At 27.5% G+C, this 15,015-nt stretch overlaps 1 protein-coding gene across 1 annotated transcript in view; it reads left to right on the forward strand.

Moving 5' to 3' along the window:
- The window catches only part of LOC141297921 (testican-2-like), a 47,979-nt gene extending 33,200 nt beyond the window's left edge, over positions 1 to 14,779 (forward strand). The window contains exons 4-11 of the mRNA XM_073828388.1: positions 220 to 334; positions 3,189 to 3,294; positions 6,463 to 6,607; positions 6,837 to 6,950; positions 8,328 to 8,546; positions 8,820 to 8,882; positions 11,809 to 11,946; positions 14,497 to 14,779. Of these exons, the coding sequence (XP_073684489.1) occupies positions 220 to 334; positions 3,189 to 3,294; positions 6,463 to 6,607; positions 6,837 to 6,950; positions 8,328 to 8,546; positions 8,820 to 8,882; positions 11,809 to 11,946; positions 14,497 to 14,636 (1,040 nt within the window). The 3' untranslated portion in view covers positions 14,637 to 14,779. The remainder of the gene's footprint in view (positions 1 to 219; positions 335 to 3,188; positions 3,295 to 6,462; positions 6,608 to 6,836; positions 6,951 to 8,327; positions 8,547 to 8,819; positions 8,883 to 11,808; positions 11,947 to 14,496) is intronic.
- Positions 14,780 to 15,015: the final 236 nt, after the last annotated feature.

Genomic DNA, 15,015 nt, shown 5'->3' on the forward strand with positions numbered 1-15,015 from the left:
AAAAAGAAGTTGGTTAGTTAAACATTCCATCAATGTCATTTTGTTACAATTATTTTGTTACAATTGCAATGTTAATTTGTAAATGTATCCACATTGTATCACAATCAACTGAAAATCTCATGAAAATTCATTTGGGAGAAGATGTGGAATAACCGCAGATACAAATCAAATGCAAATGTTGACTTTCAGTCTTGAGGATCTGACGGTGGTCTTTTGCAGGTCTCGACACTACGAAGGATCCGTGTCAGAAGGTGAAGTGCAGTCGTCATAAGGTGTGTGTGGCTCAGGGATATCAGAGAGCCATGTGTGTGAACCGCAGGAAACTCCAGCACAGGTCAGTCTCGAGTTTTCATGACCATTTTCATCTTTTGCATTGTTGACTGCTGTGCCTTTAACTCTGTAAAGCCTCAATTATATAAAACAATAGTAAGAATTTTTTTTAAATAGAAAAGTTTATTGTACCATTTTGCTATATATTCACATAGAAAACATATTTTAAATTGTAATAATATTTCACAATATTATTTTTTTGTATTTTTGATCAAATAAATGCAGCCTTGGTGAGCAAAAGAGACGTTTTTAAAAAGACTGATCCCCAACTTTTTAACAATCAATGTATGCATATATAAATTAAAAAATAAGTTTTTTTGTCAAGTATTGCATTTTATACGTCAGGCTTTTATGGCTCGTATAGTTTTCATCATGTTGATAATTTAGAGTAGTAAATAAATGTAGTAAATGTATCAAATATGATACAAAAATCATAAAAATTAAAATGAATATCAAACATTTAAAATACAACATTTAATATTCACTTTTTGTGAAAAACAAATGTTTAAAAAATATAAATAAAATTAAATTAACTATAAATAAAAACAAAATACATATTTAAAAATATTTAAAATAAATTTGAAATAAATATTTATAAATAAAAAAATCATTATTTAAAAATAAATTGAGAAAATGAAAATACATATTTAAAAATAGATAAAAAATGTGATTAAAATAAAAAGTATTTTATTTAATTTTTTAAAAAGATTTTAAAGTAAATTTTATTAAAATAATTTATACATTATTAAAAATTAGTATTTAAAATAAACTAGAAATAAATATTTATAAATAAATAAATCAATATTTAAAAATAAATTGAGAAAATGAAAATACATAGTTAAAAATAAAAAAAATGTGATTAAAATAAAAAGTATTTTATTTAATTTTTTTTAAAAGATTTTAAAGTAAATTTTATTAAAATAATTTATACATTATTAAAAATTAGTATTTAAAATAAACTAGAAATAAATATTTATAAATAAATAAATTCATATTTAAGACAGATTATTGTAGATGTAGAGTGACCACTGATTTTGAAATCATTTTATGTCAGTATCTGCTGTACTGTTATAAAGATCTCTTTGATTTACATCACAAGCAGAAACTGGCTGATTACGTTTTTGTTGTGTTTGTTGTAGAATCAGACAGTTCGGATATCAAAACTTAATTTTTGATTAGTAATATGCATTGCTTAGAACTTCATTTGGACAACTTTAAAGGCCATTTTCTCAATATTTTTATTTTTTTGCAACCTCAGATTCCAGATTTTCAAATAGCTGTATCTCAGCCAAATATTGTTCTATCCTAACAAACCATACAATAGAAAAGTAAAAAAAAATAAAAATACCAAAACCTATATGACTGGTTTTGTGGTCCAGGGTCATATGCGTATGTTCTCGTGTTTAATTTTTATAATGAATGAGAAGTGTTAATGTTAAAGGTTTACCATATCTGAATTTATTGATTGATTGTCATAGTATGATTTTTGAATTGTATTGAATCCAATTATGGTCAATTTGACCCGGAACATAATGATCGTAGCCAGAATCTCAACATAATATAAGAGATATCAGTTAAATTGAGATTATAAAATATTCCGTGGAAGATTTAATAATCCAATCGTGTGCTGAAGCTTTAACAGATATTAAAATGATGTATTTTTGAATGAACATCTCTTTAAATAGAAGTACAAATGTTCTCAAATGTTCTGTAGTGTTCAGTAGTGTTAGTGTTAATGGCTTGTGTCTCTTTCGGTCTCCGTTCATTTGCTCCTGACTGATATTAAGCACAGAACGGCAGAGTTTATGAACCCACCGAATGTTTCTCATTGATATATGTGTGTGTTTCAGCATTTATCTGGTCCGCAGAGCTTTAGTGTAATCGGCAAAAACTAATGGATCAGAACATTATAAGCCAGTGTGTTCATATCTGCTGAAACGATTGTTCATCTCTCTGTGTGTAATGGTCTTATTATCTGTGTGTGTGTGTGTGTGTGTGTGTGTGAGAGATAGTCTTTATTCTGTCAGTGACGTCTGACTGATAGTCCAGAAGCTTTGCTTTCATTGTTCCTCAGTGGAGGAATGATCTTTCCAAGCCTCCAAAAGCCTTAAATTTTTTTGAGGAACGTTTATTTGTTTGTCTCTTAATCATCGCTGGATTGCATTGCATTATATGTTTGGATCATTTTAATCTCATCTTATTAAGACAAAATATTATAAATAAATTATAAATAAATATTCGTAAATAAAATAAAAAATCAGTATTTAAAAATAAATTGAGAAAATAAAAATACATTTAAAAATAAATAAAATTATTAAATAAAAGTATTTAAAATAAACATTTTTTTTATAAAAAAATAAAAAAATCAATATTTAAAAATATATTAGAATAAAAAAATTAGAAAAAAATATATAAAGTATTTAAAGTAAATTAAATAAAAAATGTAAATAAAAAACTAAATACATATTTAAAAATTAATATTTAAAATATATTTGAAATAAATATTAATAAATAAAAAATCATTATTTAAAAATAAATTGGGAAAATGAAAATACATATTTAAAAATAAAAAATGTGATTAAAACAAAAAGTATTTTTTTTTAGATTTTAAAGTACATATTATACAAATTTTATACAACAAAATACATTATTAAAAATTAGTATTTATAAATAAGTAGAAATAAATATTTATAAATAAATAAATAAATTCATATTTAAGACATATTATTGTAGATATAGAGTGACCACTGATTTTGAAATCAATTAATGTCAGTATCTGCTGTACTGTTATAAAGATCTCTTTGATTTACATCACAAGCAGAAACTGGCTGATTACGTTTTTGTTGTGTTTGTTGTAGAATCAGACAGTCTGGACTGAAGCCTCACACTAACAGCTGTAAATCCTGTTCCACGACACCCTCGACGCCTGTGTGCGGATCAGACGGACACAACTACGCCTCACAGGTACACACACATACACACACTATAAATAAAAACATTTAAAAAATAAATTGAGGAAAAAAATACATATTTAAAAATAAGTAAAAAAATTAGATTAAAATAAAAAAATTTTTGTAAAAATGTGAAAAAATATTTTAAAGTATATTTGATAAAAATGTAAATAAATAATTATAATTAAAAACTAAATAAATATTTAAAATTTGTATTTAAAATAAACTAAAAAAATTAATATTTATAAATACAAAAATCAATATTTATAAATATTAAATTTTTGTTTATTATATAGTTAATATATTTTAATTGTATATTTATATTGAATTATATATTTTAGTCAATTTGATTCAAATTTTAATCAATTATTATAAATAAAAACAAATATAAAATAAAAATAAATATTTAAAAATTGTATAAAAAACAAAAAAATTATTTATAAATAAATACAAAAATCAATATTTAAAAATAAATTGAGAAAATAACAATACATTTAAAAAAATAGATTCAATAAAAATATTTTTAAAAATTAGAAAAAAAATATTTTAAAGTAAATTTGATAAAAATGTTAATAAATTATTATAAGATAATATAATGTAAAATTTTAAAATTAAAAAAATATAAAACATTTAAACATTTAATACAACAAATGTTATTTAAAATAAACTAGAAATGAATATTTATAATTACAATTTAAAATAAATTTAAATAAAATTATAATTTTATATTTTAAAGTCAATTAGAAAAAAACTCAATATTTATAAATAAATACAAAAATAACAATACAAATTAAAAAATAGATTAAATAAAAAATATTTATAAAATATTAGAAAAAAAATATTTTAAAGTAAATTTGATAAAAATGTTAATGATTTATTATAAATAAAAACAAAATACATATTTAAAAAATGAGAATTTTATTCAAATAAAAATAAAAATTTTAAAAAAATATTTAAAAGTAAATTTTATAAAAAAATTTATACAACAAATAAATTATTAAAAATTAGTATTTAAAATAAGCTAGAAATTAATATTACATTTATATAATATTTATAAATAAATAAAAACATCCATATTTTAGACATTAACACTCACAGACTGCGTCTGCTCTGCAGCAAGAACATCAAGCTTTGAGTTGGAACCCAATCAAATATTTATAAGGGTGACCGCAGGAAACAGCGATTGCTCATTCAGATAGAAGAGAGAGAGCATGAGGGAGGGAGGGAGGGAGGTAATTTTCTGTCTCTTACACACAAGGTCAAAATTAAAAACAGTGCATGAATCAATAGAGTCACCAGGAGCAGAGCCGCCTGCCGTCATTCACACGCATGCGACCTGCAGCCGCCCACACGCTACAGTTTACACTGCGCCGCTGCACATCCATTGATTTCTGAGGAAGGAGCATGGCAAGGGTTCGTGAAGGTGACGCTCCATCACAAGCACACTAGATCGGTCACTCCTCCTTTATTTGGATTATTTAGAGCAGGGATTCACACAGACTGTTTGTCAGCCTGAACCCCTTTGAGGTGAAATATTATCTTGAAGTCACCATGAGATTTGAAGTTAATATTTCAATGCTTTGCACATTCACATGTTCACAGTTCTCTGATGTCAGTTAATGCTTGACATACAGGTAAACAACTAAAACAAATTTGAGTTGTTTTTATTTATAATTATTTATTTTTATATATTTTAGTTTTTAAATATTTTTTCAATTCAGTTCTTTTTTTTATTTTTAAATATTGATTTTATATGTATTTATAAATATTTATTTCTAGTTTATTTTAAATACTTTATTTTTTTATTTATAATAATATTTTTTTTATAAAATGTACTTTATTTTTTAAACATTTTTAAAAATACTTTTAATTTATTTGATTTTAATTTTAAATACTTTACATTTTTTAATGATAATGACTTATTTATTTTATTCTAAAATGTACTTTAAAATATTTTAAAGAATGCTTTTAATTTATTTTATTTTTATTTATTTTTAAAAATGTATTTTTCTTTTCTCAAAATTTTAAAATAGTTTTTTATTTATTTATAAATATCTATTTCTAGTTTAATTTAAATACTTATTTTTAAATATTCATTTTCAATTCGTTTTTACATATTTATTTTATTATTTTAAAATAGTTTTTTATTTATTTATAAATATCTATTTCTAGTTTAATTTAAATACTTATTTTGAAATATTCATTTTCAATTCATTTTTACATATTTATTTTATTATTTTAAAATAGTTTTTCATTTATTTATAAATATCTATTTCTAGTTTAATTTAAATACTTATTTTTAAATATTCATTTTCAATTCATTTTTACATATTTTATTATTTTATTTATTTTTAAAAATAATTTTTTATTTGTTTATAAATATGTATTTCTAGTATATTTGAAATACTTATAAATATAAAATTTCTGGTAATTTTTAAAAATGTATTTTGTTTTTATTTATAATTAATTGTTTAATAAAATGTACTTGAAAATATTTAATTTTTTAAAAAATATTTATTTTTTATTTACATTTTTAAATTTATTTTTAAATATGTATTTTTATTTTCTCAATATATGTTCAAATATAGTTATTTTTTATTTATAAATATTTGTTCTAGTTTGTTTTAAATACTTATTCAAATCATTTTTAAATATTTATAATCATTTATTTTTTTTTATAAAATTTAAAATATATTTTTTAATTAAAAAAAAATATTTTTATAAAAAAATCATTTATTTTTGAATATGTATTTTCTTTATTATTAATTTATAAATATTTATTTCTAATTTATTTAAATTAATTTTTAAATATTTAAAAATGTATATTTATACATTTTTTTATTTAAGCACGGAACACACATTTACATAATTTACACGTTATATGTTTATTTATTTTTTTTAGAATACATTTTTGTCTTATTTTAAGAAACGGGCTTTATAAGACCAAACCAGAAGGTTTTTAACACCATGATAAACACTAAAGCGTGTCTAAATTTTTAATTAGTGGCTCTTTCCACATCCTCAAAACATCTTACCCATCCAGCAAACAGTCTTTTTCAATTCTGAATAGTGAAAAACCATCTTCAGCCGCTCGTATCTGCTTAATTATGTATGTGAGTGTTGCTTTGAGACATGAACACGCTGCGGTTTTCTCTTTTCTTGTGTGTTTGTGTGTGATCAGTGTAAGCTGGAGCAGCAGGCGTGTTTGTCGGGGAAGGACGTCTCCATTCTGTGCTCCGGTTTATGTCCTTGTATCAGTACTGGACTTCCCAAAGCAGAACCCAAGATCAAGACGAACCCAGAGACGTCACCCGAACCCAAACCAGGTCCTCATTACTCCATCGGCTCTTACAGTAAATGTGCAAAATGATGTTTGGTGTCACAGCGAGTTCAGACATTCATGTTTTATGAAGCCTAGTTAGTTGAAATTTTAATGCATTTGAGTGAGTTTATTGTTCCTCTGCATTATTCATCTGCTGGCTGAAGTTAAAGAGATCCTGTTTACCCGTAAGAATGCAGTCATTATTTACTCTCGTGGTGTTTCTGTGTCTCTAGAGGTCTGTACGGGTCAGGATTTGGCGGATTTGGGCGACAGACTCAGAGACTGGTTTCAGCTTCTACATGGAAATGCAAAACAGAACAACTCTGGGAGACAAAGCACAGCGTCAGGTGAAAACACAACACAGTTTATTGTACTACATTTGTTTGTTTAAAAACACTGTGAAAATTATGAAACATTATTTCTTATTTGAAATAGGTGTGTTCGATGTGAATACCTGTTAAAATGTAATTTATTTCTGTGATCCGCAGCTGAATTTTCAGCATCATTACTGCAGTCTTCAGTGTCACATGATCCTTCAGAAATCATTCTAATATGCTGATTTGCTGCTCAACAAACATTTCTGATTATTATCAATATTGAAAACTGGAAACCTGTTTCCAGCACGGAATGAAAAAAAGTAATTTTTCAGTTCATTTTTAAATATTTATTTATAATAATTATTGTGATTTTATAAAGTATTGATTTTATAAAATTACTTAAAAATATATATTTTCTTTATTTCATTTTTATTTATTTTTTTCAATTTACTTTTAAATATTGATTTTATATATATTTATAAATGTTTATTTCTAGTTTATTTTAAATACTTAATTTTTTAATTTATGATAACTTATTTTATTATAAAATGTACTTTAAAATATTTAAAAAATATTTTTAAAAATAATTGTAATTTATTTAAAAAAAAATCGCAATTTTTTAAAATAGTTTTTATATATATTTATAAATATCTATTTCTAGTTTAATTTAAATACTTATTTCTATATATTCATTTTCAATTAACTTTTACATATTTTGTGTTTTTTATTTCATTTTAATTTATTTTTAAAAATTTATTTTTACTTTCTCAATTTATTTTTAAATATTAATTTTTATTTATTTAAAAATAATATTGTATTTCTAGTTTATTTGAAATACTTATAAGTATATAATTTCTGTTCATTGTTAAAAATGTATATTGAAAACTGGAAACCTGTTTCCAGCACGGAATAAAAAAAAAGTAATTGTGACTTTTTATCTCACAAATATTTAAAATAATTTGTGAAGTATTAATTATATATATATATTCTTTTTTTTAAATAAATAAATAAATAATACTTAAAAAATAATATCTATGGATCAGTAAGATTTAAAAAAAAAATTTTTTTAAAGGAGACTTTTCTGCTCATCAAGGCTGCATTTATTTGATTAAAAATACAGAAAAGAACTGTAAAATTGTAATGTTAATGCAATTTAAAATAGTGGTTTTGTATTTTAATATACTTTAAAATGTAATTTATTCCCGTGATAAAAACCTGAATCAGCATCATTACTCCAGTCTTCAGTGTCACAGGATCCTTCAGAAATCTGATTTTTTATCAATGTTGGAAACAGTTGTGCTGCCTAATATATATTTTGGAACCTGTGATACTTTTTTAGGATTCTTTGATGAATAAAAGTTTAAAAAGAATAGCATCTCTGATAGTGTTCATTTTCTTCCTGTGCAGTGTTTGACCGGGGTCTCGTGGCCGGCTGTAAGGACTCCATCGGCTGGATGTTCTCAAAGCTGGACACCAGTAATGACCTGTTCCTGGATCAGTCAGAGCTGGCCGCTATAAACCTGGAGAAGTATGAAGTGTGCATCAGGCCCTTCTTCAACTCGTGCGACTCCTACCGCGACGGAAAGGTTTCTACGGCAGAATGGTGCCTGTGCTTCTGGAGAGAGAGTGAGTGTAACATTTAATGTCCAATTAAACAGCTCATATAATGAGGAATCTTGGTCCTTTGATTGAAAAATTAATTGGAAACAAAAGTTATTAAAAAAAATTCTAATACGGAGCCAAACAATATCTTGCATTTTAAAGAAACCTATTATTGTTTTTTAAATTATTAATTTAATTTAATTGTATTTTTATTCCACGTTTTTTATACATTTTTTAATAAAAAATAAACTGATTTCTTTCTTTTTTATAAATAATTTTTTCATGTGTTTTTCCTAGAACCTCCGTGTTTGGCTGAAATTGAGAGGATCCAGATACAGGAGGCGTCTAAGAGGAAACCAGGTAAAAACACACACACACTAGAAAATGGTTAAAGCTGAAGGATAAAATACGCAAAATATGTGCAATGAAAAGACTAAAGCTATTCCTTTAAAGATCCAGATTAGATCCAGACTTTTGTTCTGATTTGGAATAAATGCACTTAATAATACATCAAACCCTTAGATTAGACCTTGGTTAAATCAGAAAAAATGTTTATTGAATGGAAAATGCATGCAATGTATTTTCTTTATCAGGGAATTTGTGGATTATATTGTATATAGGTGATTGATGACATCTTAAATATTGGTAAATATTAGATAAGTAGCTAAATGAATGAATAAATGAATGAAACAGATACAAACATATATACACACATAAAAAAATAAATTAAATTAAATTAAATTAAATTAAAAAGATCATATACATGAATTAAGAAAGTAAAAAGTTTTAATCAACAGTTCATAGTTTTAAAATGGTCAAAATGCTCTTGGTCACTTTATTTATTTTGCTTGGTTAACTAGATAAAATAAGTAAATAATAATAAAATAAGTAGTTTTAATTCATAGTTTATAGTTTTAATTTGGTAAACATTTTGTAACCATATTAATGTTCTTGTATTATAGAAATAATGCCTTTTCCTTGTTTAACCAGCTAAAAAAATCATTAAATATAAATAAATAAAATAAATATAAATATTTATTAAATCAATTTATTTAAAAAATAATAATAATAAAATACCAAGAACATGAATTAAGTAAAAACTTTTAATAAAATGTATAAGTGTTATACATTTAAGTTTATATTAAATGTAAAATGTATAAATGGTCCAAACATGTTGTTGATGTAAATGTACTGTTCTGCACACACATTGATGTTGGGTAAGTTACTCTAAAAAAGTAATTAATTACTAGTTACTAATTACACCTTGTACAATTACAACTCTCTAAAAAGTATTTAATTACTTATAACTGAATACTTTAGGTGATAGAAAATATCATCATCAGCGATGATCAATATATCAGCGACCTGAACAGCACCTGCATTAAATCTAGGCTACAGCATCAGTTTTAGGCAAAATTATTATTTTTTTTTATGTAACACAGGTGATCAAACCAATATACTAGAGCAGATTCATCATTAAAAGATCAAGATTCAAACACCCGCGTGATCTCATTTCTAAATGACAAATATTCCCCATGTCTATTGTCTTTGAAAAAGTCTTACCGCTGACAGAGAGAGCAGTCTGAGAGTAGTCTGATTAAAGGTCGTAGTTTGGATTCAAACATTTATGTCTATTAGAGATCAAAATAGAGCACGTCATCTTCTGAAAGTAATTGGCGCTTCAACTAACGTTTGTGTCGATTGCATTGTTTCGCCAGTAGATGGAAACAACTGTTAAAAAATGTATTTCTCATTGACCAGAGATAAAAGCACAGATTCATCCAATAATGTTAGTTTTGAGAAGTGAACAGTGAACTGAACAAACACACACACACACACACACACACACACACACACACACACACACAAAATGTTTTTGTGAGCTAGTCATTTATTCATTCAAACCACCTTTTCATAAATTTAATATTATAAATTGGTGTATTAAATATATTGTATTTTAAAGCAACACTAAGTAACTTTTCCCTCAACGCTCCCTCTACAGGTTGGAAGTGGAATTGTCAACACAAAAGAGTTGTTTTTACCTTAAAATAATGTTTCCGAACTCGTGTCAGTGGTTCATCAACTCATAACAGGGTGAAACGGCACTTTCGAATTTGCTTTGCGACCCTCTATCGGCCATAACAGCACTATGTAAGTTTGGGTCGTCGGGTCGCGGTTTTGTAATTCAAATGCGACTTGCTTTACGGCAGGCTTCACAAAAGTTTTTCATACTTTTATAAAGTCATACAACATACTCTACCTTGTTACTGGACATCGTTATTTCCAAAGCCGGTCCTGGATAGCCTCCAAACAAATAACGTGCATGTGACGCGACGCTAGGCTAAATTATTTACGACAGCGGTAACGGACAATTCCGCTTCCAACCTGTAGAGGGAGCGTTGAGGGAAAAGTTACTTAGTGTTGCTTTAAATACCAATATTATGTATTAAATGATTATTAATTCATTCAAATGAATTAAACACTTTTAAATAGACTGCAGCATTTTATATTTTGTCTCAATTTATTTTGCTTAGTTTAGAATTGAGAGGAAATCATGATCTCCATTTGATCTTCAAAAAAACTCAAACTAAAACTGAAACGAAACTATATAAAAACAAAATGTGTTCACAAAATAAAAACGAAACTAAAATTAAAAAAAATTGTTGTTGAAACTAATAAAAACTAAACTCAATTTTATTGAAAATTTGAACGAAATAAAACGAATTTAAACTAACCTAACACACTGTGAACCAGTGTTGTTTTCGTCAACGATGACGATGACGAAATCATTTCGTTGACGCCACTTTTTTTCATGACGATAACGAGACGATGGCGAGATAAAAATGGCTCGTTGATGACTAAAACATGACGAGACGTGTGTGAGTTTTCGTTGACGAGACGAGAATAGACGAAAATGTTAGTGGGTGGTCCGTCAGACGTTTAAAATGCATGACATTTCTGCTTATTGTGCATGCCAATTAAAACTTAAAAAGCATTAGCATTAAATACTCTTTGCCATACTAGTATGGCAAGCCGTTTTAGCATTCCATCCTTGTTTGTCTTTTATGTTCTAAAACATTCCTTCATTATTGTAATTATTGGTGAAAATAGTCGATCCGGAAGCTCACATTGTGTTGAACTATAGATCTGCTATTTTCAGAACTTATAAGTGACACTACCCAACAGCAAAATACTTACTGACCTACATTAATTTGTTAAAAGACTACTTTTTCCCCTTTTTTTGACTAAAACTAGACTAGAGTGAAATAAACTTGTCTGTGTGTAGGCATGTACATCCCCAGCTGCGATGAGGACGGCTACTACCGGAAGCAGCAGTGCGACCACAGCCGCGGCGAGTGCTGGTGCGTCGACCCTCACGGAGCCGAAGCCACAGGGTCACGCATACATGGAAACCCCGACTGTGGTGAGTGACAGCTGCTCGACGCCTTTGGCATCTTCATTAGGGATGCACCGAATGTTCGCAAACCGAAATAATAAATAAGCGAAAGGTCAGAATGAATTATACCGAACACTGAGGTGCCGCGATCAAAGAGAAGCGCGTACTAATGCAGCAAACAAGTGGGCGGTGTGGAATAGGGCTGCTTGATTATGGTAAACATCATAATCACGATTATTTAACACGATTATGAGTGGGTCCTAAACTTTATATGATTGATTAATTTAAAGATAGCAATACAATAAAAAAAAAAAAAGATACAAATGAAACAGTTTTTTCTCATTTGTGACCCTGGACCACAAAACCAGTCATAAGGTTAAATTTTACAAAACTGAGATATATACGTCATATGACAGCTCAATAAATAAGCTTTCTATTGATGTGTGGTTTGTTAGGATAGGACAATATTTGGCTGAGATACATCTATTTGAAAATCTGGAATCTGAGGGTGCAAAAAAATCAAAATACTGAGAAAATCACCTTTAAAGTTGTCCAAATTAAGTTCTTAACAATGCATATTACTAATCAAAAATTACATTTTGATATGTTTACAGTAGGAATTTTACAAAAAATCTTCATGAAAATTTACTTAATTTCCTAATGATTTTTGACATAAAAGAAAAATCAATAATTTTGACCCATACTATGTATTTTTGGCTATTGCTACAAATATACCCCAGCGACTTAAGACTGGTTTTGTGGTCCATTAATTAAGGAGAGACACTGCAGGTGAATAGGGTAAAACAAATAACTAATAGTTATCACCTTACTTACTCAGTTGATTGATTACATTGATAATTGAAAACATTTTTTGTATTAGTTTTCTAAAATGTAAGGTTTAAATATGCAAATGAGCATTATTTAATGAAATACAGGCTAAGTTGCAAACATTTCTTGTACAAAAATCTAAACACTGGATGAAGTCAGTTTCAAAATTCTTGTTTTTGACATATTAGAGTCAAAACTTTTTACAGAGGGAATCTCATTTCATCATGCCCTAACTCATTTTTCGATATAATCAAGCAAATCATAGTATGTACAAATCCCTCTGTAAAAATAGACAGGATATAGACAGGAATGAAAATGTAAAGTTTGGTATGTGTAAGTGGAGATTTATGGCTCAGTGTAGAAGAAAAAACTCATTTTGAGAAAACATCCTCTAGAAATATGTATTGTTATTGAAATCTTTTGACACAAATAGATACAGTGCTGTAAAAGAAACACTTAACAATGTTGTTTGCATTATTTATTCATCTAATCTTAACAGCGAGAGAGTGTTTAGAAGCGCATCGCATGTCTTCATGAGAAGAGAAAGGTTACTGTATGATGACTGAAATCATCCATTAGTCAATCAACTCCAGATCGTTCTGTTGTCTAATACACCAGACACCAATTGTGTTTATTCTGACAGCAGCTCCTTAGCCAGGGTTCAAAGACCAAAGATGACAATCATTCACAAATATGCAAAAACTAGGACTGAGCTCTTCTTGCGGGTTTATGCCAAAATAAAATAAAAAAGTAAGACAAAAATAATCCTAACAGCTCTATTAATACATTTATTCTAACATTGTCCTTTGCTCAGCAAGGATGCATTTATTTGTGCATTAAAACTCATGCCTGATTCAAGAAGGGGCTCTTAAAAATGGCTAAAGAATATTATTTTACTAACTTATTCATTTAAATTGTGCTTTGTTGGTAGGATATAACGTCTTCTAGAATGTTAAATATGTTTAGTGTTAAGTAAATATGTGACCCTGGACCACAAAACCAGTCATAAAGTTAAATTTTACAAAACTGAGATTTATACATCATATGAAAGCTTAATACATAAGCTTTCTATTGGTATATGGTTTGTTAGGATAGGACAATATTTGGCCGAGATACAACTATTTGAAAATCAGGAATCTGAGGGTGGAAAAAAATCAAAATACTGAGAAAATCACCTTTAAAGTTGTCCAAATTAGGTTCTTAACAATGCATATTACTAATCAAAAATTACATTTTGATAGGTTTACAGTAGGAATTTTACAAAAAATCTTCATGGAACATGATCTTTACTTAATTTCCTAATGATTTTTGGCATAAAATAAAAATAAAAAATTTTGACCCATACTATGTATTTTTGGCTATTGCTACAAATATACCCCAGCGACTTAAGACTGGTTTTGTGGTCCAGGGTCACATTTATTCTAACATTGTCCTTTGCTCAGCAAGGATGCTTTAAAATGGCTAAAGAATATTATTTTACTAACTTATTAATTTAAATTGTGCTTTGTTGGTAGGATATAACGTCTTCTAGAATGTTAAAAATGTTTAGTGTTAAAGTAAATATGTCTAAATTGTTGCTTTGTAATTGTTTTTTTTTAAAACAAGAGCAAACTGAAAATGGTAAAATGCACATTTTTGGCTATTTACTTGAAAATGGCAAAATGCATCGGGGAAAATATTCAGTTTCGGCTTTGTCCAAGAATTTTTATTTCGGTGCATCCCTAATTGAAATGCATCTGTGTGCCGTAGACGAGCTGCTCAGCTCCGGAGATTTCAGCAGCGGCGTGGGCTGGGAAGATGAGGAGGAGAAAGACGCCGACGAGAATGCAGAGGAAGAAGAAGAGGAGGCCGAGCCGGGAGAGAGCGACGACGGCGGATACATCTGGTAAAACACCTTCATCGTCTGACGTCCAGCGCACCGACAAACCACCTGTTTTACAGTACTTTCGCTTCCTCAAACATTTCGACCAGTGTTTGAGTTTGCATTTCAGTGTTTTTGATTTCCGCCGTCGGTTTAACGGATGCAAGATTCAGATGCAAGACAGACTCAAACTCAGCGACACGGAAGACATGAAAGCTTTGAGTTTGATGCATCTTCATCATTAACAGAGTGTTTAGGTTTATTTGAGGTGATTTATGCAACAGAACTTTACACTCACTGTACAGACATTCATCCGTGTGAATATGACTATAAGCTTCTGTATCTGTAAAAAAAAAAAAACGTGATGGCCATCAGTTGCTCCGATGTGCTAAAGATGACAAATTAGA

The sequence above is a fragment of the Garra rufa genome, chromosome 22 (genome assembly GCF_049309525.1).
Source record: "Garra rufa chromosome 22, GarRuf1.0, whole genome shotgun sequence".
NCBI classification, from domain to species: Eukaryota; Metazoa; Chordata; class Actinopteri; order Cypriniformes; family Cyprinidae; genus Garra; species Garra rufa.